General features: G+C 53.1%; 1 protein-coding gene across 3 annotated transcripts in view; it reads right to left on the bottom strand.

Moving 5' to 3' along the window:
• Positions 1-517: 517 nt before the first annotated feature.
• The window catches only part of LOC134343050 (pre-B-cell leukemia transcription factor-interacting protein 1-like), a 35,570-nt gene continuing 9,621 nt past the window's right edge, over positions 518-26,466 (bottom strand). For 2 of the 3 annotated variants that reach the window (XM_063041887.1, XM_063041885.1), the window contains exons 2-12: positions 25,668-25,745; positions 20,677-20,754; positions 19,359-19,422; positions 18,846-18,931; positions 17,587-17,782; positions 14,788-15,003; positions 12,261-12,284; positions 8,887-8,987; positions 7,697-7,813; positions 2,839-4,220; positions 518-2,184 (exon numbers count right to left, since the gene is read on the bottom strand). In XM_063041887.1, coding sequence (XP_062897957.1) covers positions 2,037-2,184; positions 2,839-4,220; positions 7,697-7,813; positions 8,887-8,987; positions 12,261-12,284; positions 14,788-15,003; positions 17,587-17,782; positions 18,846-18,931; positions 19,359-19,422; positions 20,677-20,754; positions 25,668-25,727 — 2,472 coding nt within the window. In that variant the 5' untranslated portion in view covers positions 25,728-25,745 and the 3' untranslated portion in view covers positions 518-2,036. Of the gene's footprint in view, positions 2,185-2,838; positions 4,221-7,696; positions 7,814-8,886; positions 8,988-12,260; positions 12,285-14,787; positions 15,004-17,586; positions 17,783-18,845; positions 18,932-19,358; positions 19,423-20,676; positions 20,755-25,667; positions 25,746-26,281; positions 26,435-26,466 lie in introns of those variants that run through there. The other variant, XM_063041886.1, reaches the window with a different exon arrangement.

Raw genomic sequence — 26,466 nt, forward strand, 5'->3', positions numbered from 1 at the left:
GGAAATACAGTGTATATAGTATTTGAAGGCATTGGCAATCATATTGAATGTTACAGTGAAAATGACGGTTTGGAGGATGCAAATGTCAAAATCATTGAATGAAGGCAGTCCATTGTCCGCTTTGGGTGTCGGCACTGATTTTGTTCGTTTTCAGACAATCAAAAGAACACAGCAGATGAATGCCTCTGCTGATATCTATCAAGAACTAATACACAGTTGTATAGTACCGTGGAAGTACTGGTTGTGTTCTGCTTGAGCTGCATTTCACTTAAATACATAATTTGCTACTCAGTTAAGTGGTAGTTTGTCTTTTTTATACCTCCCAAATTATTTCCATGAAACTTCAGCTAATTGGGGCAGCCAATAATTGGGCCACAATGTAGTGATTGAATGTGTATCAATTAACCTGAATCCAGGGCATTTTCTTATAATACTTTGAATCCCTGTACCTCTGAATGATTAACTCGCTGAAGTATTTAAGCTTAGGAGTTTTAGTAACAAAACTGAGACAAAACGATGAAGTTAGAAGTCAGTTTTATTCAATATGTACACAATCTTGACACTGACTTTAATATCAAGTCCACAAGATTCAACTCAATCAGTTAAATAGATAAGGTAAGGGCTAAACCAAAGCTTAACTCTAACCCAATTAAATAGTTACTATTTCAAAACAGTGCACATTCCAGGGATATTATTTATAAAGTGTCAAACTGTAAAATCTTTAGTGCAGAACAGACACACAGAGTGAAGCTCCCTCTACACTGTCCCATCACACACTCCCGAGGTCAGACACAGAGTGAAGCTCCCTCTACACTGTCCCATCACACACTCCCAGGGTCAGACACAGAGTGAAGCTCCCTCCACACCGTCCCATCACACACTCCCAGGGTCAGACACAGAGTGAAACTCCCTCTACACCGTCCCATCACACACTCCCGGGGTCAGACACAGAGTGAAACTCCCTCTACACCGTCCCATCACACACACCCGGGGTCAGACACAGAGTGAAACTCCCTCCGCACTGACCCATCACACACTCATGGGGTCAGACACAGAGTGAAACTCCCTCCACACCGTCCCATCACACACTCCCGGGGTCAGACACAGAGTGAAACTCCCTCTACACTGTCTCATCATGCTCCCATGAAGGGTACAAATTGGACTACGTTTACTGAGAGAAAAAAACGCAAAGAAACAGAAAGGAAACCAGCTCTGATACTGTGGTGAACAAATGTACCTTGCCCCCATTACAACTCAAGTCAGACTATTGATCACCACAGTGAGGTATCCTGGAACATCTCTGAATCTAGGCACAGTTTCAGATAAAATATTGCCTTCAGTTCCATGATCCATATTATTTTTCCTGTGCTTCAGGTGAATTAACCGCACCCCTGGGCCCACAGGAAACCTCATCATGGACCTGTGGCGCAGTGGGTAGAGCTGCTGCTTCAGAGCTCCTGCGGCCTGGGTTCGATTCCCACCTCGGCCCCGTGACTCCCCCGTCGTTCCATTTCCCTCCCATATCCCGATGACGTGTGGATTTGGTGGGTTAAACGGCCAAAGGGTGGGGAGAACAGGTAACTATGGGAAAGGACAAGGGCCTCGTTCTACGCACCCCAGCAACAGCCCAGCTTCCGATACACCCTGACTACTGGAGTTGCATGGGAAGATCCCAGTAGGACTGAACACACCAACCAGCAGTGTCCGCTCCACAGAACAGCACGCAGACTTTGGGGGAGGCACGAAAGCGATCTCACACCAGGATCACCGGCCCGAATTTCCCAGAGTCAGGCTGGTTTCAGAGGCTGGAGTGTCTTTGGGAGTCTGGGCAGGAGGTGACTGATGGAGGAGGAAGAGGGAGGGGGTCTCAGAGGAGCAGGCAGAGTTCGCATTTGGGAGTGGGGGGGGGCAAGGAAAGTTGAACAATGTCAACCCATGGGTCTGTCGCAAATGTGAGGTCAACACCGGAGATTTACAGGCAGGTTGTCAAGGAAACACCACACACACACACACACACACACACAATGGTGACCGGACTATGGAGTCACTTGCCCACCTCCCTCGCGCACCTCCCTCACCCTCGGCGACCATTTCCCTTCCCTCTCCCTCTTGTGGGTGCCCCCCGGTGCCCGACGATCTCCGTGTTCCCTGTGCCGATGATCCGCCTTCTGCTTCCTGGCGTTCCTGCAGAGAAGAATGTTTTCAGAATTAACGCTGGGTCTGAACATCATCCCATCACACACCCCCGGGGTCAGACACAGAGTGAAACTCCCTCCACACCGTCCCATCACACACCCCCGGGGTCAGACACAGAGTGAAACTCCCTCCACACCGTCCCATCACACACTCCCGGGGTCAGACACAGAGTGAAACTCCCTCTACACCGTCCCATCACACACTCCCGGGGTCAGACACAGAGTGAAGCTCCCTCTATACTGTCCCATCACACACTCCCGGGGTCAGACACAGAGTGAAACTCCCTCTACACCGTCCCATCACACACTCCTAGGGTCAGACACAGAGTGAAACTCCCTCTACACTGTCCCATCACACACTCCCAGGGTCAGACACAGAGTGAAACTCCCTCTACACCGTCCCATCACACACTCCCGGGGTCAGACACAGAGTGAAGCTCCCTCTGCACTGTCCCATCACACACTCCCGGGGTCAGACACAGAGTGAAGCTCCCTCCACACCGTCCCATCACACACTCCCGGGGTCAGACACAGAGTGAAGCTCCCTCCACACTGTCCCATCACACACTCCCGGGGTCAGACACAGAGTGAAGCTCCCTCTACACCATCCCATGAGCTGTATTTGGGCACTTCTCTTACTCACCTGTCGCGGACGGCCTCCTCCCCCACTAGCCGAGCCCAGACGTAGTCCTCGAAGTCTGTGACTGCATCGTCGTCTCCCATCTCCCTCTCAGCTGCCTCCTCCACCTCCTCCTCCAGCCGGTCCAAGAACGAGGCGAGGGGCTCTCGGTGGTGGGCAAAAACTCCGCCCAGGAAGAAGGGAGCAGCACGGGCAGTCAGATCCTGGGCCAGTGCCGGGCTCAAGCCGGAGTGCCGGACGTACTCTGCCACTGCCGAGGCCAGCTGCTGCTCTGTGACGGGGTGCAGGTCCACGCCAAACAGCTCCCGTCCTTCCCGCTGGGCACAGCTCGGCACGTCACCGCAGGCTTGCAGCTCACTGTCCCCATCTCCGTCTCCCCGCCATCTGCGCCATTCCTTGTCTTCTTGCCGTTTGCCCCCCTCTTCACCTCCCCGTCGTCCGTCCTTCTTGTCCCACCATCTGTCTCCCTTCCAATCTCCCTGTCGACTCACCTTGGCTCCATGAAATTTGCTCCCCTCATTGACTCTCTGTCTGCCCTGTTCATCTCCCCGCCATTCATCCTTCTTGTCCCACCACCTCTCCCTCTCCTTGTCTCCCCGTCTGCCTTCCTTCCCTCCCCACTGTCTGTCTCTTTCCTCGTCTCCCCGTCTGTCTGCTTTCCCTCCCCACTGTCTGTCTGCCTCCTTGTCTCCCCGTCTGCCTTCCTTCCCTCCCCACTGTCTGTCTCTTTCGTCTCCCCGTCTGCCTTCCTTCCCTCCCCACTGTCTGTCTGCCTCCTTGTCTCCCCATCTGTCTGCCTTCCCTCCCCACTGTCTGTCTGCTTCCTTGTCTCCCCGTCTGTCTGCCTTCCCTCCCCACTGTCTGTCTGGCTCCTTGTCTCCCCATCTGTCTGCCTTCCCTCCCCACTGTTTGCCTTCCTTCCCTCCCCACTGTCTGTCTGCCTGCTCACCTCTCCGTCCACCTTCCGTCCCTCCCCACCGTCTGTCTCCCTCATCCTCGCTCCGCTGCTCAACGCCTCCCTCTTTGACACGTTTCTTCTCCTCCCCGTCTCGCCCCCCTCTGCCCTCCTTGTACCATCTGCTGCCTTTGTCCCCATCAACTCTCTGACGTCTAGCCTCCTTTTCCTGTCTGTGTCCATCCTTCCCGTCTGCTTGGTGTCTGCCCTGCCTGTCCCTGTCTTTATACCATCCTCCCACATCCTTGTCCCACTGTTTGCCTCCCTCCTCCTCCCCAACTCGCTGTCTGACCCTCTCCTCCTCTTTCCACCTCCGCTTGCCTCCGTCCCGCCTCCCCACCTCCTCCTCCCTCCCCTCAGGACCCTCTGCTGCCTTCACCAGACGCCTGCCCTCCTCACGCTCCAGCGGGCTCAGCTTCGCCGTCTGCGCCTGCAGCCAACAGGAGTGGAGAGAAAGAGAACCACTCAGAGGTGGAATCACAGAGAGGGGCAGGAGCAAATTGTGGAGGGTGGCCTTTCAGCCCATCCCTTCTAGTCCCTCCTGCTCCCCTTTAAAAACTACCCAGCCTGAGCCAACCCAGTGCAGCCCCCAGCCACCAGGCTGGGATTCATCCGATTGTCCTCTCCCCCTTCATTGTCAACCCCCAGGTTGAAGCCCCCAGACCTGGAGCCGGGGTCAGGGTAGCGGAGGACAAATTCCTGCTTCCTAGGAACTCAGCTTACACATTCGCTGCATCCCACACTCCCCACAGCCCAGCAACTGTCCCCTCACTCGACGAGACCACACCAACTGTCCCCTGACTCCTCCACCAAACTGCACCGATCCCACACGTCATTGGGATGTGGGAGCACCGGTGGAAACCCACACGATCACTGGGAGAACGTGTAGACTCCACACACACAGATACACAAACTCGCCGTTCCCACGCTGGCGTGGTATGGACTGGACAGGGAACTACTCTGATTTTTGCTCTGCTCTTGTCCACTGAGGTGGAAGGCTGTCTAGAGGCAGCTCTGGAACAGAAGAACAAAGTTCTAGATCCCAAGTCATTGGGTATTGTTAAAGCGGAGGTGGGTAGGTTCATGATTAGTCAGGGCATCAAAGGTTACAGGGAGAGTCACAAAATGGTGTTGAGACATACAATAAATCTCTGATGGATTGGGGAAACAGACTCAACGGGAGTCTGATGGAACGGGGAGGAGACTCAACGGGAGTCTGATGGAACAGGGAGCAGAATCAACGGGAGTCTGATGGAACGGGGAGGAGACTCAACGGGAGTCTGATGGAACGGGGAGGCAGACTCAACGGGAGTCTGATGGAACGGGGAGGAGACTCAACGGGAGTCTGATGGAACGGGGAGGAGACTCAACGGGAGTCTGATGGAACGGGGAGGCAGACTCAACGGGAGTCTGATGGAACGGGGAGGAGACTCAACGGGAGTCTGATGGAACGGGGAGCAGAATCAACGGGAGTCTGATGGAACGGGGAGTAGATCAACGGGAGTCTGATGGAACGGGGATAGACTCAACGGGAGTCTGATGGAACGGGGAGGCAGACTCAACGGGAGTCTGATGGAACAGGGAGGAGACTCAACGGGAGTCTGATGGAACGGGGAGTAGACTCAACGTGAGTCTGATGGAACGGGGAGCAGAATCAACGGGAGTCTGATGGAACGGGGAGTAGATCAACGGGAGTCTGATGGAACGGGGATAGACTCAACGGGAGTCTGATGGAACGGGGAGGCAGACTCAACGGGAGTCTGATGGAACGGGGAGGAGACTCAACGGGAGTCTGATGGAACGGGGAGGAGACTCAACGGGAGTCTGATGGAACGGGGAGCAGAATCAACGGGAGTCTGATGGAACGGGGAGGAGACTCAACGGGAGTCTGATGGAACGGGGAGTAGACTCAACGGGAGTCTGATGGAACGGGGATAGACTCAACGGGAGTCTGATGGAACGGGGATAGACTCAACGGGAGTCTGATGGAACGGGGATAGACTCAACGGGAGTCTGATGGAACGGGGAGGAGACTCAACGGGAGTCTGATGGAACAGGGAGGAGACTCAACGGGAGTCTGATGGAACAGGGAGCAGACTCAACGGGAGTCTGATGGAACGGGAAGCAGACTCAACGGGAGTCTGATGGAACGGGGATAGACTCAACGGGAGTCTGATGGAACGGGGAGGAGACTCAACGGGAGTCTGATGGAACGGGGAGGAGACAACAGGAGTCTGATGGAATGGGGAGGAGACTCAACGGGAGTCTGATGGAACGGGGAGGAGACTCAACGGGAGTCCGATGGAACGGGGAGGAGACTCAACGGGAGTCTGATGGAACGGGTAGGAGACCCAACGGGAGTCTGATGGAACAGGGGGGCGGGGCAGACTCAACGGGAGTCTGATGGAACGGGGATAGACTAAAAGGGAGTCTGATGGAACGGGGAGGAGACTCAACGGGAGTCTGATGGAACGGGGATAGACTCAACGGGAGTCTGATGGAACGGGGAGGAGACAACAGGAGTCTGATGGAACGGGGAGGAGACTCAACGGGAGTCTGATGGAACGGGGAGGAGACTCAACGGGAGTCCGATGGAATGGGGAGTAGACTTAACGGGAGTCTGATGGAACGAGGATAGACTCAACGGGAGTCTGATGGAACGGGGAGCAGAATCAACGGGAGTCTGTTGGAACGGGGATAGACTCAACATGAGTCTGATGGAACGGGGAGCAGACTCAACGGGAGTCTGATGGAACGGGGAGCAGACTCAACGGGAGTCTGATGGAACGGGTAGGAGACCCAACGGGAGTCTGATGGAACGGGGAGGAGACTCAACGGGAGTCTGATGGAACGGGGAGGAGACTCAACGGGAGTCCGATGGAATGGGGAGTAGACTTAACGGGAGTCTGATGGAACGGGGATAGACTCAACGGGAGTCTGATGGAACGGGGAGCAGAATCAACGGGAGTCTGTTGGAACGGGGATAGACTCAACATGAGTCTGATGGAACGGGGAGCAGACTCAACGGGAGTCTGATGGAACGGGGAGCAGACTCAACGGGAGTCTGATGGAACGGGTAGGAGACCCAACGGGAGTCTGATGGAACGGGGAGTAGACTCAACGGGAGTCTGATGGAACGAGGGGCAGAATCAATGGGAGTCTGATGGAACGGGGAGCAGAATCAACGGGAGTCTGATGGAACGGGGATAGACTCAACGGGAGTCTGATGGAACGGGGATAGACTCAACGGGAGTCTGATGGAACGGGGAGGAGACTCAACGGGAGTCTGATGGAATGGGGAGGAGACTCAACGGGAGTCTGATGGAACGGGGAGGAGACTCAACGGGAGTCTGATGGAACGAGGGGCAGAATCAACGGGAGTCTGATGGAACGGGGAGCAGAATCAACGCGAGTCTGATGGAACGGGGATAGACTCAACGGGATTCTGATGGAACGGGGGGCAGACTCAACAGGAGTCTGATGGAACGGGGGGCAGACTCGACGTGAGTCTGATGGAACGGGGAGCAGACTCAACGGGAGTCTGATGGAACGGGGATAGACTCAACGGGAGTCTGATGGAACGGGGAGCAGACTCAACGGGAGTCTGATGGAACGGGGGGCAGAATCAACGGGAGTCTGATGGAACGGGGATAGACTCAACGGGAGTCTGATGGAACGGGGAGCAGACTCAACGGGAGTCTGATGGAACTGGGGGGCAGAATCAACGGGAGTCTGATGGAACGGGGATAGACTCAACGGGAGTCTGATGGAACGGGGAGCAGACTCAATGAGCCCAATGGCCTAATTCTGCTCCTATGTCTGATGGTCTGATGGGTGTGGGGTGACGAGACAGCAGCTCCACCAGGTGAAATGATCAGAGTTACACCTATTGCAGGTGAATGCTACCTCCAGCTCAACACGCTTTGTCTGAACGTGATTGCTTTTGTTATCCACTGGCACTTTCAGAGAACTGAAGGTGTGGGGCGTTCCTCCCGGTTTCTCCAGTGTGGGATCGATCCATAGCTGGGCAACAGAACAGAAAAAATGGTGTTACGCAGATTGGACCGTTCACTCTGACCAACCGCACTCCCAATGGGACCCACCCCTTCCCATTCATTCCCAATGGGACCCCACCCTTTCCCAGTCACTACTGCCAATGGACCCCACCCCTTCCCGTTCACTCCCACCGTCCACACTCCCAGTGGGACCCCACCCCTTCCCATTCACTCCCACCGTCCACACTCCCAATGGGACCCCACCCTTTCCCAGTCACTACTGCCAATGGACCCCACCCCTTCCCGTTCACTCCCATCGTCCACACTCCCAATGGGACCCCACCCTTTCCCAGTCACTGCTGCCAATGGACCCCACCCCTTCCCGTTCACTCCCATCGTCCACACTCCCAATGGGACCCCACCCTTTCCCAGTCACTGCTGCCAATGGACCCCACCCCTTCTCGTTCACTCCCACCGTCCACACTCCCAGTGGGACCCCACCCCTTCCCATTCACTCCCACCGTCCACACTCCCAATGGGACCCCACCCCTTCCCAGTCACTACTCCCAATGGACCCCACCCCTTCCCGTTCACTTCCACCGTCCACACTCCCAGTGGGACCCACCCCTTCCCATTCACTCCCAATAGACCCCGCTCCTTCCCATTCACTCCCAATGGACCCCACCCCTTCCCATTCACTCCCACCGTCCACACTCCCAGTGGGACCCACCCCTTCCCATTCACTCCCACCGTCCACACTCCCAATGGACCCCACCCCTTCCCATTCACTCCCACCGTCCACACTCCCAATGGACCCCACCCCTTCCCATTCACTCCCACCATCCACACTCCCAGTGGGACCCCACCCCTTCCCATTCACTCCCACCATCCACACTCCCAATGGGACCCACCCCTTCCCATTCACTCCCACCGTCCACACTCCCAATGGACCCCATCCCTTCCCATTCACTCCCAATGGACCCCATCCCTTCCCATTCACTCCCAATGGGACCCACCCCTTCCCGTTCACTCCCAATGGACCCCACCCCTTCCTATTCAGTCCCAATGGACCCCACCAAACCAAACCAAACACCCACTCACCGAACTCCCGGGTGGGACGTCCGCGTCGCCGTGTTGATGCTCGTCCGCCGCTCGCTTGTCCAACAGCTCGGAATCCACTGCAAGCTGCTCAGGGTCTTGGTCTGCGTGGGCACGAGGTCGGAGGTCGGAGGTCAGGTTTTGAGGGACACAACCAGCAGGTCACCGCACCGAGGAGGTGGGGTGGGGTGGTTCTGTGGAAAGCTTCCCTCTCACGCACACGCGGGGAGAGGGGAAGGACAAGGGGAGGGATGAGGAGTGGCGAGAGGGTGCGAGAGTCCCAGGATGGGGGAATTAACCCTTTAGATCGGGGTGTTTATCCCACTCACACCGCAAGCAGCTGGGGACGCAAGCAGTGATCAGCAGTGTGGTGGTGTCGGGGGTGAAGGCTTGCAGCAGACACACAAACCACTCCCCCCTCCCCAGAACAGTGCTCCACGCCCCTCTCAAATCGCAGGAGCCCACGGCTCTCCTCACTGACTATCAGCTAACCTCCCTCTCCCCACCCCCCTGCCCCCTTCCCAAAGCCCCTCCTTTGGGAAAGTCCCGTCAAGTCCTATCCCAAGCTGGGTAAGGTCCCAAATCCCGGCAGGAATCAAACCCTTTCCTCCCCTTCCCATTCACTCCCATTGTCCACACTGCCCACTTCCGGGGAAGCCTCTCCCCCAGCATTAGTTAACCCCCCAACCCACGCGATCACTGTTAAAATCTCATGCGCAAATGGCTCTATTCAATTTTCTCTTAACCAGCTCTGATCCAGCAGATTGGCATCCAATCATGGGGCGGGTGGGGGGGAGAACAGGATTATCAACCACACATTTACTCTCATTTTATTCCCCAGCACGTTGGCGCGTCACTAAGTGATTAAGGCGTCGGTCTAGTGATCTGAAGGTCGCTAGTTCAAACCTCAGCTGAGGCAGCGTATTGTGTCCTTGAGCAAGGCACTTAATCACACATTGCTCTACGACGACACCAGTGCCAAGCTGTACCGGCCTTAGTGCCCCTCCCTTGGACAACATCGGTGGCGTGGAGAGGGGAGACTTGCAGCATGGGCAACTGCCGGTCTTCCATACAACCTTGCCCAGGCCTGCGCCCTGGAAACCTTCCAAGGCGCAAATCCATGGTCTCACGAGACTGACGGATGCCTATTCTACTTTATTCCCCAACAACACCCCTCAGATTCTACCCCCCTCCACCCACACACTAACGGGAGCACCATGCAGCGGCAAGTTAACCCACCAAACCTGAACGGCGTTGGGATGTGGGAGGGAGCAGCAGCACGCCGGGGGCGGGGGGGGGGTGAACCCGGGTGATCACAGAGGGGAGTGTGCAGACTCCACACGCTCGCAAACACACAAACAAACATATACACGCACGCACACACACACAGTGCCAGAGATGGGGATTGAACCCAGGCCCCAGGGCTACAAGACAACACTTCTACCCATCGCGCCACAGGGCTGATTGCCTAAACCCCCAGCCGATTAGGGATCAACATACCAGAGGCTGGACATCTCTGGTATCTCTGTCTCGCACCTGGCAGTGTACAGGCAGTGACAGCTTCGACCAGGGCTAGCCTCAAGCAGGCAGAACTTAATGGCCTCATACCGTGGTGGGAACTCGAGGGAGGAGCAAGGTGGCTCAGCTGGTTGAGAGGTGCTGCAGTAACCTTGCCTTCAGAATCAGCAAGACCAAGGAACGGATGGAGGGGGAGTCTGGAGAACACACACTGGTCCTCATCCAGGGGTCTGCGGTCAGAAAAAGGTGAGCAACGTCAGGTTCCTGGGCATCAATACCTCGGGGGACCTGTCTGGGGCCGGCATACAGATGCACTCATGAAGAAGGCACGTCGGAGTCTCTCCTCTGCAGGGAATTTAAGGAGCATAAGCATCGAAAAAGCTGACAAACTTCTACAGTGCAGAGCATGCCGACTGGATGCATCACGGCCTGGTTACGTCAGCGTACAGGAACACTCAGAGTCTACAGAGACCAGTTCCATCACGGGTAGAGTTCCCCACCATCATCAGACGTCTACAGGAGGTGATGTCCCAGGACAGCGGCATTCCTTCATCAGGGACCCCCACCATCCAAGCCGTGCCCTCTTCTCGATGCTGCCCGCAAGCAGGAGGTACAGAAACATGAAGAACCTGACCTGAACAGATTCTTCCTCATTGTCATCAGCTACCTGATCTATAAACATCTTCCTCTTCTTCCTCACTGCCATCGGGTACCTGATCTATAAACATCTCCCTCTTCCCTCCCCTCGTGTTTTACAAATTATCACAGGAGCAGAATTAGGACATTTGGCCCATTCCATCCCTCTCAACCCCATTCTCCTGCTTTGGTAACCCTCACTAATCAAGAACCTATCAACCTCCAGTTTAAATATACCCAGTGACTTGGCCTCCACAGAATCTGTAGCAGTGAATTCCACAGATTCGCCACCCTCTCTCAATTAAGTTTTTAATGTACTGTGCTTAAAAAAAAAAGCAGCTTATTCTGACAGCACTTAAGTGCCAGCCCAGATATTAAACCCAAACCAGAATCAGGTTTAATACCACTGGCATAGGCACACATTGTGAAATTTGTTGGTTTGCATTGCAATACGTAGAAATAAAAGCTCTTAATTACAATAAGCATATTAAAAATAAATTAACTAAGCAGTGAGAGAGGGAAAAGAATAGTGAGGTAGTGCTCGTGGATTCATTGCTCATTCAGAAATCTGATGGCAAAAGGGAAGAAGCTGTTCCTAAAACTTTGAGCCTGTGTCTTCAGGCTCCTGTCCCTCCTCCTCGATGGCAGCAATGAGAAGAGGGCCTGTCCTGGGCAATGGGGGTCCTTAACGATGGATACCGCCCTTCTGAGGCATCGCGTTTTGAACGTGTCCTCGACGCTGGGGAGGTAGTGCCCGTGATGGGGTTGGCTGAGTTTACAACTTTCTGATCCTGGGCAGTGGCCGTTCCACACCAGACAGTGATGCGAACAGTCTGAATGCTCTCCACAGTACATCTGCAGAAATTCGCTAATCTTTGATGACAGACCAAGCGTCCTCAAGCTCCGAATGAAATATAGCTGCTGTCGTGCCTTCTTTGTGATTGCATCGATACGGGTAGGTCCTCAGAGACGCTGACACCAGGAACTTGAAGCTGCTCACCCCTCCCACTGCTGACGCTGACGCGGACTGGTGCGTGCTCCCTCCACTTCCCCTCCCTGAAGACCAGAACTTGAAGCTGCAGCCCTGCTCACGAGATAGCGAACTTAGACCAGAGCCAGGAGAAGAAGACCCAGAGTTTGCCAAGCAGGGAGACGGGGGTCAGTGGCACATCCAGTGAAATAGCCGCACGCACACACACCCACTAGCCGGTCCCGTTACTCACCAGGTCTGCGGTGGGTAGCAGGACCTGAAAGTTAAGTACAATCGCCAGTCACACATCGAACAGGTAGCCGTCTTCCCAGGAACGTACCCCCATCCCCACTACCCCTCCCCTCCGTATCTCCCTCCCACGGACTCTGCCTTGAGAGAGCAGCCAATGTAACCGAAGACCTCACCCACCCTGGGCATTCTCCCTTCTCCACGCTCCCGTCGGGAAGAAGATATAAAAGTCTGAAAGCTCGTACCACCAGGCTCGAGGACAGCTTTTGCCCTGCTGTGATCAGACAGACCTCTCATACAATAAAAAATAAACTTCGAATCTACCTCGCTGTGGCCCTTGGACGTTACTGTCTGACTGCACCGTACTTTCTCTGTAAATGTAACACTCTGCATTGTTTTCCTTTTTAGTACTTTGACGTACTTACATCTATCTTGACAGCAAACAAACAAAAAGCTTTTCACTGTATCTTGGTACATGTGACAATAATGAACCAATTGAACCATCCTTCTCCGTCTGAAACTTTGCCCGGCTCCGTCCTAGTCACCCCAGCTCAGTCCCCACCCTGTCGAGGTCTATCGCAATCATTCAGGTTTCAGTAAGATCCCCGATCCGTCCTCCTGGGATCGGTTTTAAAATACTCTTGGTCACAAAGGCGATCAGCCAATCAAAGGCCTCCTTCCAACCAGCTGCACAACAGAAAGAGGTCTTCTGAATGGCATTTCCCAGGGTCAAGGATCAAAGTTCATTGGGAGCAGCCATTGCCAAGCCAGGTTCAAGGGCAAAAAAGCTCATTGGGAGCAGCTAAGGTCGAGGCTCATTGAAAATGGGTGACAATGAGAAGAGGGTCAAGGGTCAAAACTCCATGAAATCAGATGACATCCAACCAGGTCAAAGCCTATAGCAAGTAGATAATACTTAATCAGAGTCTAGGATCAATGATCAATGAAAGTGACCAACAAATGGAGTCAAAGGTGAAAGCTTATTGGGCACGGCCAATGTCAAAGTTCAACGGTGAAATCTCATTGGAAGCCATGAGTCAAAGGTCACTGACTCCTAATGAGGGTCAAGGGTTAGAGCTCTGGAAGTAGATGATTCGATTAGGTTTCAAGTTAAGTTTATTTCCTGAATTTTAAGTTTAGTTCAGTGAATTTTACCTTCCTCCTCCAACAAAAATTGTGGAAAGTCACTGAGGTTAGCTAATTTACTCAAAATATTTAATCGAAGACAGGACTTTCACAGTGATTGGTAGGACTCAGGGGGAAGAGCTATGTTGTTGGGAGATTAGGGATCGTATTGAGAGCAACAGGGAACTGGCACAGGAGAGGAGATGAGGCCCAGGACGGGTCAGTCAGGACCGCATTGAACAGCAGGCAGGCTCGAAGGGCCAAGAGGCCTTCACCCATTCCAATATTCATTTTACTTTCCAGAAGTGCTGACCCTTGAACCCCAAGTCTGACGCTGGCCGTTTTTAATGAACTTTGATCCTATCTAGCAACTACCTTTGCACCTTCATGTGAAGTTCCGACCAACATCAATTAAGTTTGGAAGAGTGTGGGAAAAATTATAACAAAGCTGCTGGGACCCGAGGACATGATTTAAAGGGAAAGGTAGAACAGGCTTGGACTTTATTCCCGAGAACACAGAAGACTGAGGGGAGATTTGATTGAGGTTTACAAACTTGAGGGTTATAGATGAGGTGAATGCTTGCAGGCTTTACCCCCTAGGTTGGGTGAGACTGGAACCAGAGGTCAAAGTTGAGGCCAAAAGGTAAAAATTTAAGTTGAAGCTTCTTCAGTCAGAGGGAGGTGTGAGTGTGGAACGAGCTGCCAGAAGTGGTGGATGTGGGCTTGATTGCAACACTAAAGAGACGTTTGCACAGGTTCATGGTTGGTAGGGTTATGGTCCAGGTACAAGTAGACAGGACGAGGCAGATGAACAGTCCAGCATGGACTAGATGGGCTGAAGAACCAGTTTCCTTGCTGTAGTGTGCATAGTAGCATATCGGTTAGTGTAACACTTCACAGTGATCTGATGATCAGAGTTCGATTCCCACTGCTGTCTGTGAGGAGTTTGTACGTTCTCCCTGTGACCATGTGGGTTTCCTCCGGGTGCTCCAGTTTCCTCCCACAGTCCAAAGATGTACGGGTGAGGGTTGGTGAGTTGTGGGCTTGCTAAGTTGGCACCGGAAGCCTGGCCCACTTGTGGGCTGCCCCCCAGCACATCCTCGGACTGTTTATCAGTGACACAAACCAATACATTTCACTCTATGTTTCAACGTTTTTGTTGTACAGGACAAATAAAGCTAATCTTTAAATCTTCACATCTGAGCCACAAGAATGACCTTTGACCCCTGAACCCTGACACTGGCCGCTCCCAATCAACTTTGGCCGATGAGTTGCTGCCGGTGTCGGGGACCCCTTGTCAGCGCTGGAGGTGAGAGGGTACGATAATCCTCTGACCTTGGCCCTGTTCTGATGAACAACCGCGCCCCCTCCCCTCTGACCAATCAACCCCGCGGTCAGTTACTCACCAAAGATCCCGAAGCCAACACCCACCAGCACCAGTGCCACCAGCAGGCACTTGTTCAGGGTGATCCCACCCCAGTCCTCCTCCTCGGCCGGGACGGCCAGTGCTGGACGTGGGCTGGGCTTTTCGGAGCTGGTCCGCTGCCTCCTCCGGACGCTCCCTGCCCCCTCCTGGGATCCCAGATCCTGGATGTCCTGCACGTCTCTCACTGTTGGCAACACTGCACGGAGACGGATGGGGTGGGGGTTTGATTAGGAAGATGCCAGGAAGCAATGTACACAGCAATATCCCACAGGCGTTACGGATCCTCACAGAGTCTGGCTTTCCTCTCGTGGCGCTCCCTCCTCTCGCCCCTCCCACAGCACAGCACATCCATATCACACCCCTCCCTCGGTCTTCCACCGGGTGAACCTGCCTGGGTCCTGCTCCCAGCCCCTGGGAGGGCTGGAAATCAAGACCATGGACAGGGAGAGCGATCCCATTGACACAATTGTCCTGGGACGGGCAACAAGGCGGGGTGGGGTAAAACAAATTAAATTTAAACCATTGCTTTCAAAAAAAAACAGAGGAAACAGTGGGGGGGGGTGGGAGAAAGGCAGCTTATACAGATTATACAGATCACTTTATTATACAGTGGAGTGAGGCTTCAGCAAAATTAATTAGATCTTAACTTTTAATGGGATCATAACTAACACAAATAAATCTCCCTTAATGCATCTAAAATGAACTGCACCCATCCCACCCATTTCCCACTGCTTTTACATATTAAGTGCACAGTAATACAGACAACATCACTGCCTCCCTCTACACTGTCCCATCACACACTCCTGGGGTCAGGCACAGAGTAAAACTCCCTCTACACTATCCCATCACACACTCCCAGGGTCAGACACTGAGTGAAACTCCCTCTACACCGTCCCATCACACACTCCCGGGGTCAGACACAGAGTGAAGCTCCCTCTACACCGTCCCATCACACACTCCCGGGGTCAGACACAGAGTGAAACTCCCTCTACACCGTCCCATCACACACTCCCGGGGTCAGACACAGAGTGAAGCTCCCTCTACACCGTCCCATCACACACTCCCGGGGTCAGACACAGAGTGAAACTCCCTCTACACCGTCCCATCACACACTCCCGGGGTCAGACACAGAGTGAAGCTCCCTCCACACCGTCCCATCACACACTCCCGGGGTCAGACACAGAGTGAAACTCCCTCTACACTGTCCCATCACACACTCCCGGGGTCAGACACAGAGTGAAACTCCCTTCACACCGTCCCATCACACACTCCCGGGGTCAGACACAGAGTGAAGCTCCCTCCACACCGTCCCATCACACACTCCCGGGGTCAGACACAGAGTGAAACTCCTTCCGAACTGTCCCATCACACACTCCCAGGGTCAGACACAGAGTGAAACTCCCTCCACACCGTCCCATCACACATTCCTGGGGTCAGACACAGAGTGAAACTCCCTCTCCACCGTCCCATCACACACTCCCAGGGTCAGACACAGAGTGAAACTCCCTCCACACCGTCCCATCACACACTCCCGGGGTCAGACACAGAGTGAAGCTCCCTCCACACCGTCCCATCACACACTCCCGGGGTCAGACACAGAGTGAAGCTCCCTCCACACCGTCCCATCACACACTCCCGGGGTCAGACACAGAGTGAAACTCCCTCTACACTGTCCGATCACACATTCCCGGGGTCAGACACAGAGTGAAACTCCCTCTACACCGTCCCATCACACACTCCCCGGGTCAGACACAGAGTGAAACTCCCTCCACACCGTCCCATCACACACTCCCGGGGTCAGACACAGAGTGAAACTCCCTCCACACTGTCCCATCACACACTCCTGGGGTCAGACACAGAGTGAAGCTCCCTCTACACCATCCCATCACACACTCCCGGGGTCAGACACAGAGTGAAGCTCCCTCTACACCGTCCCATCACACACTCCCGGGGTCAGACACAGAGTGAAGCTCCCTCCACACCGTCCCATCACACACTTCCGGGGTCAGACACAGAGTGAAACTCCCTCTACACTGTCCGATCACACATTCCCGGGGTCAGACACAGAGTGAAACTCCCTCTACACCGTCCCATCACACACTCCCCGGGTCAGACACAGAGTGAAACTCCCTCCACACCGTCCCATCACACACTCCCGGGGTCAGACACAGAGTGAAACTCCCTCCACACCGTCCCATCACACACTCCCGGGGTCAGACACAGTGAAACTCCCTCTACACTGTCCCATCACACACTCCCGGGGTCAGACACAGAGTGAAGATCCCTCTACACTGTCCCATCACACACTCCCGGGGTCAGACACAGAGTGAAACTCCCTCCACACCGTCCCATCACACACTCCCGGGGTCAGACACAGAGTGAAGCTCCCTCCACACTGTCCCATCACACACTCCCGGGGTCAGACACAGAGTGAAACTCCCTCCACACCGTCCCATCACACACTCCCGGGGTCAGACACAGAGTGAAGCTCCCTCCACACTGTCCCATCACACACTCCCGGGGTCAGACACAGAGTGAAGCTCCCTCTACACTGTCCCATCACACACTCCCGGGGTCAGACACAGAGCCAGACTCTCCCATCTCTGCTCGTAACTGAAACATACTGTCCCAGGCAACGCTCTGTGGCATCGCCGCTGCACCCTGCTTCAGTGCGATCACCTCCTTCCCACAGCACGGTGACGAGAAGTGTACACAGGGCCCCAGGCTGGAGAGTCACAGAGGGGCAATGGGGTCTGATTTGGTGCGAGCAGGCTCTCACCTGGTGGAATACCGGTTACAGTCTGGCCTGGAGACTCGGTGCTGGCTTCCTCTGTCCCTTCCAGCATGCTGTGTTCGCCGCTGGCTGCTGTACCGGAGCGAGAGTCAGCGTCTGCACAGGGTGCCGCCTTGCCCTCCAGCACCGCCCCAGCTTCTGTTAAGACGTCTTGCGTGACATCCTGGGAGCCTCCAGCCGTCTGAGAGGGCAGAAGACAGGTTATTGGCTGCAGAAGCGTTGGACAAAGGTGATGCTTGGTAACTGGGTGGGGAATGAGAGTCCAGTAGCCCTAGATTAGTGACGGCCAACCTTTTCGAGAGTGCATGCCCAAATTATGATAACTTTTTGAATTATTCTCTCATCTGCCATGCTAATTCTGTGCAGAGATTACCAATGAGTAATGAGTTAGTAACAATAATTGTGAAAAACACTCCCAGGGTCTGACACAGAGTGAAACTCCCTCTACACTGTCCCATCACACACTCCCAGGGTCTGACACAGAGTGAAACTCCCTCTACACCTTCCCATCACACTCTCCCGGGGTCAGACACAGAGTGAAACTCCCTCCACACCGTCCCATCACACACTCCCGGGGTCAGACACAGAGTGAAACTCCCTCCACACCGTCCCATCACACACTCCCGGGGTCAGACACAGAGTGAAACTCCCTCCACACCATCCCATCACACTCTCCCGGGGTCAGACACAGAGTGAAACTCCCTCTACACCGTCCCATCACACACTCCTGGGGTCAGACACAGAGTGAAACTCCCTCTACACTGTCCCAACACACACTCCCAGGGTCAGACACAGAGTGAAACTCCCTCTATACCGTCCCATCACACACTTCCGGGGTCAGACACAGAGTGAAACTCCCTCCACACTGTCCCATCACACACTCCCAGGGTCAGACACAGAGTGAAACTCCCTCTACACTGTCCCATCACACACTCCATCGGTCCGACACAGAGTGAAGCTCCCTCTACACTGTCCTATCATGCCCACCTGGGTTCTGAAAAGAGAGAAGCTCTCCCTAACCTGTTCCAGGACATGGGAGTGTCTGCAGTAGAATTCACCCGACCCTTAAGATAACACCACAGGACCTGTGACAGTGTAGAACTACAAATGGGATTTGGTTTTCTGGACATTCCTATTGAGATGACAGAGTGTTGGAGGTTCCCTGGGTTGAGATGAAATTTCTGCCCCACCTGGGAGACAGATTCCCAGCCGAGTATCTGGGTGTGGCTCTCAGTACCACCTACCTGGGGTGGGAGGAACATCTGATCGTTCCAATCCAAGTCTGAGGAAATTTCCTCTGCCTCTGCATCCCCAAGAATTTTCTCTCTCACTGCGCCAAAAGAGAAAAAATTAGTTCTATCCTTCCTGAGATCGCAGCCTCTTCCCAGCACCAACAGCCATGCCCGTGCAAGACGGAGAGGGGGCAGGAATGAGGACAGGTGAGGAGAAGGGGTGTGGAGACTCACCCCAGAGGGCAACATTTACTCCCCTGCCGTAAGAGTCTGTGGTGGATGGAGCAGTGGAACCAGTTCTCCATAGGATCTTCCTGTGCCAACACATACAGACTATGGGGAACAGTGGCTGGGAAGGTATTCAGTGTGGGACCAGCCTCTCCAAATGTGCAGCCTTTCCCAGTCAGATAGTGGGGCAATGTGGGAGGGGCAAGGGGTGACGTGAGAGGGAGGAGGGAGCGACAGTGAGGTGGAGGTGGGCAGGATGAAGAGATGGGGGAAGAGGGGAGTTGTTTGACTTCCTACCCAAGGGTCGGGAGACGTCCAGCCACTCATCTGCCCCGGCTCCCAGTGTCTCCACCGACAGCTCCTAGAGAGAGAATAAAGGAAGCTGGTTATGGGAGAGGGGCTTTCCCAACTTCCTCACCTCCCCCTCTCTTACCCCATCCCTCATCACACCAACTCAACTAGGGCACTACAGTAACGTAACAGTTAACGTGACACAAACAGCTCGGGGGCGGGGGGGGGAGAGCTGGAGTTTGGAGATCAGAGTTCAATTCCAGCACCCTTTGCCAGCAGTTTGCACGTCCTTCACGTAAACCCGTGGGTTTCCTCCGGGTGCTATGGTTTCCTCCCAGTCTAAAGATGTACCAGTTGGTAGGTTAATTGGTCATTGTAAATTGGGGTTAAACGGGGGGAGGGTTCAGGCTCTTCGGCCAGAAGGGCCTAATCTGCAATGTATTTCGAAGTAAATAAATAATCCAACAAACCCCTTCTTCTTCCTCCTCTCCCTGCGTCCCCCCCCCCACTTTGCTGGGAGGGGCTGGAGAGTGGCTGTTCCCAAAAGTGGAACCGAGAGGGGCTGAAACAACTGGCTAGCATCCCCTAACCCCACCTGGGCAATGGAACAACACAGACCAGGGACTGCACACACATCTTGTTTTCGCACCGTCTATTTCTGCTGTACGATACTTTACACCTTATTTATGTTCTGCGCGTGGCCCGTATCCAAGTATCTGTGATGCTGCAAGGTTTTCATTGTTACCTGTACCTCACCTGGTTCCTTAAGGTTAAGGGGTTAATGGGGGGAATCTCCCACTACCTATTAAATGATCCCAATATTGTGCGACTCAGATAGCCTCTGACAACCAAGTCCAGCTCCTGGCCTTCACGTGTGGTTTAGCTGCTAAGCTCGTTGGAACCGTTTCTACTGACAGAAGAAGGGGCAAAGGTGGGTTACTGGCGTCTTAAAACCAGTCGCTTCGGGCAGATGGGGCTCATCAGCCGTGGTTGGCAGCTCATCTAGGAGAAGGAAGACTCTGATCTCAAACTTCGCTGTACCCACTCATGGGGAAGGCTTTGGGAGTAAGCCCCAAGGGAAAGTCCGGAGCTGGACGCCTTACGTTGAGTTTAATGCTAACTGACAACTCCTGCGACGATGCTGGTCCCAAACTGTGTCGGTCTCTGCAGTAACTTTAGATTCATCAGCTGCCTGGAGAGTGGCAGCCTGCTACATGGCCAACAGCCTGCTCTCCATATTGCACTGCCGGGACACAACGTCCATGGTCGACTCCGACCGATCAGGTACCGCACCACGCTCCTGCAGAAACCGGACCTGATTTACCTCTGCCCCAGCCGGCGGCATCTGGCCGAACGGCTCCTCTTCCTCGAAAACGTCTGCCATACGGTCGATGATCCGTGCCTGGGAACGGAAGAGAACCATCAGACCCGCGCCCAAGCTCCCCGATCCCTCCCGCTCCCCGCGATGGCGGAGTTTACCTCATTTTTCCTTCCCAGCGAATCCGCCCCCCGATGCACTTCCCACTTGTTCACCCATTCCCGGCAAACGTGGACAATCCCAGCGGGAGTCGCTGATGCGGAGGGTGATGGTGACCAGGACTGTAGTGGACGGGGACTGGGGGGGGAGGGTCAACGCGGGCTCAAAGGGCCAAAGGGATTGACGCACAAGTCTCTGTTGTACTGTTGAGATGGGGGTGGTGGGGGGAAAAGAAACAGGTTCTGAACTTTCCCGAAGAGTCTGACTGGCCGACCACCAACACCACAAGACCTGCCAAGACATTTTCCAGGGTGTCGTATCTTTTTCCACAGGGGCCAGCTCCACATACAGCAATATCCCCCCTCACAACATGGTAACAGAGAACTTAAAACCCAGAATGGAAACTTAAGATAACAGAGACATCCAACATGGAAGATCTTCATCATCCGGGACGTACCGTCTCCTCATAGCCACCACCAGGCAGGAGGCATAGGAACCTGAAGTTCCATACCACCGTGTCTTTAACCCTAATCACTACCTCAGTAACTTTGCACGATATATTTGTTGTAAAAAGTGGGACGATTTATGGTTTTCTTGTGAATACCGTTATTTGTGCCTGTGATGCCGCTGGGAGTACGGTTTCACTGAGTACACATACTTGTACAGAGAGCACCGGACACAGTCACCTCCCTCCCAACTACTGACAGCATCCACAGGAGGTGTTGCCCCAAGAAGGCAACATCCTCATTAAAGGTCCCCACCATCTGGGCCAGGCCATCTTCTCACAGCGACCATCGGGCAGGAGGTCCCAAAGTTCAAAGTAAATATATTATCAAAGTACATATACATCACCATGTACAACCCTGAGGTTCATTTTCTTGTGGGCATACTCAATAAATCTATAGGATAATAACCATAACGACCATACCAACTTGGGCCTTCTGCCAGCGTGCAGAAAACAACAAACTATGCAAACACAAAAATAAAGAATAAATAATAAATAAGCAAAAATATCAAGAATATGAGATAGAGAGTCCTCTGAAAGTGAGTCCACTGGTTGCGGGGACATTTCAGTGATGTGGCAAGTGAAAATGAGTGAAGTTCAGTGAACAACTACTTCCCTTCAACACACACAAAATGCTGAAGGAACTCAGCAAGCCAGGCAGCATCTGGGAATCGCAGAGTCGGCTTTTCGGACCGGAACCCTTCAGCAGGTCACTACTCCAGGGAGAGGTACTCCCCTTCAACCATTCAGTTCTTGAACCAACCAGCACAACCCTAATCACCACCTCAGGTACAGACACTACAAACCACCTCTTCAGTTTCACTGTGGGTATTAAATTTCTCCCTTGGAAGAACGTGGGACACCCTATAAAATGTCTCGGGATGCTTTGAGGACAGATTGATCTCCCCGGGAAAGATCGGGAGCTGTTCACCCCACACTTCTCCGTCAATCCTCTCAGCCACTGAGCCTGTGCTCACTCTTCTCCAGTCCCCATTCGCACCAATTCCATAGAGGCAGGATGGTGCCAGTCAACCACAGCGACCTGTTGTGGGCAGCTTACAAAACTTCTAAATGTACTTCTAAACTACTCCCACTGCAATCTGCAGCCTGTAATTTCCCTTTAATTAACGTGCTTCTGAACCATCTCAATGAACTAGCAACTTCACAATCTTCTGAAGGACTTAACTCTCAGGCATGCTTTAAGCGGACGAAGGACGAAAGACAGGGAGGAGGGGGAGACTCCAAACCAGGCTAAAACAGAGGGCCATGAAATTCCTCTACCCAGCATCTTGCCAGCAAATGTACAGTCACTGGAGAACAACTGAGGACCTAAGGGCATGAAATTCCTCTACCCAGCATCTTGTTAGCAAATGTACAGTCACTGGAGAACAAAACTGAGGACCTAAGGGCATAAAATCCCTCTACCCAGCATCTTGTTAGCAAATGTACAGTCACTGGAGAACAAAACTGAGGACCTAAGGGCATAAAATTCCTCTACCCAGCATCTTGTTAGCAAATGTACAGTCACTGGAGAACAAAACTGAGGACCTAAGGGCATGATTGCTGTATCAGAGGGAAATGGGGAACTGCTGCGGTCTCTGTTTCACAGAGACATGGCTCACCCTAGACATGGTGGATACGTCAGTAAGACCAGAAGGCTTCTCTTTGCACAGGATGGACTAAACAGCTGTTTTGGAGAAAGCAAAAGGTGGGGATCTGTGTTTCTGATAAACTCTTTGTGGTGCTCAGACGCAGTGGTCTTGTTGCAATCTTGGTTCCTGATCTGAAATATCTAATGATTAAGTGTCAACCATTCTGCTTCTCAAGAGAGTTCTCCTTTGTGATCCTGACAAAGTTTACATATCGCCAAAGACAGACGTTTAGCAGGCACTTGACGTATTGAGCGCCACCATTAGCAAACAAGAAACAGTCTACCCTAACTCGTTACAAATCATTGTCAGGAACTCCAATTAGGCTTGTTTGAAAAAAATCTCTGCCCAATAATCAACATTTCACCTACAGCACCAGGGGTACTGCATATAGGCAGAGGCCAAAGAGCAGGGTCTAGAGACAAGGACAATAAAGAGGCGGCTGCGGGAGGCAGAGAAGCGGCTACAGGATTGCTTCCATTAGGTGGACTGGGCCGTGTTCAAGGTTTCAGAGGATCTGAACCAATATACCTTGGTTGCCACTACTTTACTAAAGCAGTTGTAGATGCACATGTCCCCACAATATATTTCAGAGTCTGCCTCAACCTGGATGAACCATGAGGTCCGTGATCTACTGAGGGCCAGATCAGTGGCATTCAGGTCTGGTGACCAAGTATAAGAGTTCCAGGTATGATCTGTGGAGAGCCATCTCACGTGTGAAGTGGTATTTCTGGAGCCTCAGTGGTTGGGCTTGAATGCTATCACCTCCAACAAAACTAAACCAAGTGACAGAGGCGACAACGCCATCGCTCCCAGACGAGCTCAATGCCTTTTATTCCTCACTTTGGCTGTCAAAGCATGGATGCACCTTCACGGACTCCTACAGCCCCCTGACCCCGTGATTTCAGTTTCTGAGGCCGACGTGAGAGCATCCTTCTGGAGGGTGAACCCAAGGAAAGCATCCAGCCCAGATGGGGTACCTGGCCAAGTACTAAAGACATGTGCTGATTAACTGGCTGGAGTGTTCACTGAGATCTTTAACCTCTCGCTTTCACAGTCTGAGGCCCTCACCTGCTTCAAGTAGGCTTCAATTACACCCGTACCTGAGAAGAACGAGGTAATCTACCTCAATGAATATCATTCAGTAGCACTTACATCCTCAGTGATGAAGAGTTTTCAGAGGTTGGTGATGATACATATCAACTCCTGCATGAGAAGTGACTTGAATCCGCTCCAATCTGCCTACCAGCACAACAGGACCACAGAGATAACATTTCATCGGCTCTTCACTCAACCCTGGAACCAAAGATGCTCTTCATTGACTACAGCTTGGCATTCAGTGCTATCATTCCTTCAAAACTAATCAATAAGCTTCAAGACCTTGGCCTCAATACTTCCCTGAGCAACTGCATCCTCGATTTCCTCACTCGCAGACCCCAGTCAGTTTGAATCGGCAACATCTCCTCCACAATCTTCATCAGCACAGGAACACCACAAGGCTGTGTGCTCGGCCCACTGCTCTACTCATTTTACACCGATGACTGTGAGGCGAAGCACAATTCCAAGGCCGTATGTAAATTTGCTGATGACGCCACTGTTATTTGTCAAGTCACAGGTGGTGATGAATCAGCACACAGGAGGGAGACTGAAGACCTGGCTGACTGGTGCCACCAACACCTCTCAATATCAGCAAGACCGAGGAGTTCATTATTGAATTCAGGAAGAGGAAACTGGAGGTCCATGAGCAAGTTCTCATGACGGATCAGAGGTGGAGAGGGTCAGCAACTTTAAATTCTTTGCTGCTATTATTTTAGATGATCTATATCAGGTCCAGCACATACATACCATCATGGCAGTGCCTCTACTTTCATAGATGTTTGAGAAAGTTCGGCATGTCACCTAAAACTTTGACAAACTTCTATCTATAGATGTAGTGGAGAGTATATTGACTGGCTGTATCACAGCCTGGTATAGAATCACCAATTCCTTTTGAATGGTGGATACGGCCCAGTCCATCACGGGTAAAGCCCTCCCCTCCATTGAGCACATCTACACAGAGCGCTGTCACAAAAAAGCAGCATCCATCATCAGGGACCCCCACCACCCAGGTCACGCTTCCTTCTCACTGCTGCCATCAGGAAGCAGGCTCAGGAGCCTCAGGACCCACACCACCAGGTTCAGGAGCAGTTATTACCCCTCAACCATCAGGCTCCTGAACCAGAGGAGATAACTTCACCCACCCCAACACTGAACTGTTCCCACACTCTCTGGGCTCACTTTCAAGGCCTCCTCATCTCATGTTCTCGACAGTTATTATTGTTATTACTGTTATTTATATTTGCACTGCTTACTGTTGTGATTTACACTCTGGTTGTTGTCCGTCTTGTAGGGTGTGGTCTTTCATTGATTCTATTGTGTTTCGTGTATTTACTGTGGATGCCTGCAAGGAACTGAATCTCAGGATTGTACACGGTGACATATACAGTGTCTACTTTGATAACACGTCTACATTGAACCTTGCACACTGGGGATGTGTCTCTGGTTGTGTGTTCGTACTAGTGGTTTTCTCTTTGCACAGTACAATTTTACGTCTAATTTATGTTCCGTGTGCGCCTGTGATGCCGCACGATTCCCAGTGCTGCCTGTACCTCACCGTACGCCGGCAGAAACTGGACTTGATTTACCTCCGTCACAACCGGTGGGAACCGGCTGATTGTCCTGTCTTCCTCGGGAACGTCTGCCATGCTGTCGGTGATCCGCACCTGGGAACAGAGGCAAAGTCATTGTGATGTGTGGGGGAGGGGGTAAGGCACAGACACATCGGACCACAGGCATGCACGTCCGAGCCCCCCCGATCTCTCCTATGGCTCGCAATCCCAGGCATTGCCCCATTTCACCTCCCCGTCCAATCCGTCCTCAATGTACCCTCCGCTTGGCCATTCCTGGGAAACGTGGACAGTCCCGCCGTGGAACAGAGGTGGAGGAGTGATGCTGAACGGAATTAGTGTGGATGGGACTGGGAGGTCACCCCAGATTCGATGGGTTGAAAGGACTGTTCGCCAAGTCTCTGGGGTTCGGCTGGGGGGTGGGGGAGGGGACTGGTACAGGATCCAAACTTTCTTGGGGAGACCAATCTGTCCGCCACCAGCATGTCAGGACGTCCTGAAACATTTTACAGTGTGACATATGTTCTTCTTCCAAGACGGCCTATTCATGCACAGAAAGATTCCACCCCGTTATGGGGTAACACGACAAAATAAAACCCAAAATGGAAATTTAAGACAACAGCATCACCCACCTGGGATACAGGTCTCTGGACCCAGGGCTGTGGAGCCGAGCGGTCCTAGTGCCACCCGGATAAGACCTTGGGATGGAGTTATACAAGCGAACCCCTTGTTGCCGTGATCGACCCTCGTTCTGCTGTAGTTACCCTGACTGGATTTTTCTTTGGGAAAAGGCCAGAGCTGGGAAATTTTCCCCACT

Source organism: Mobula hypostoma, chromosome 2, assembly GCF_963921235.1.
Source record: "Mobula hypostoma chromosome 2, sMobHyp1.1, whole genome shotgun sequence".
Taxonomy (NCBI): Eukaryota; Metazoa; Chordata; class Chondrichthyes; order Myliobatiformes; family Myliobatidae; genus Mobula; species Mobula hypostoma.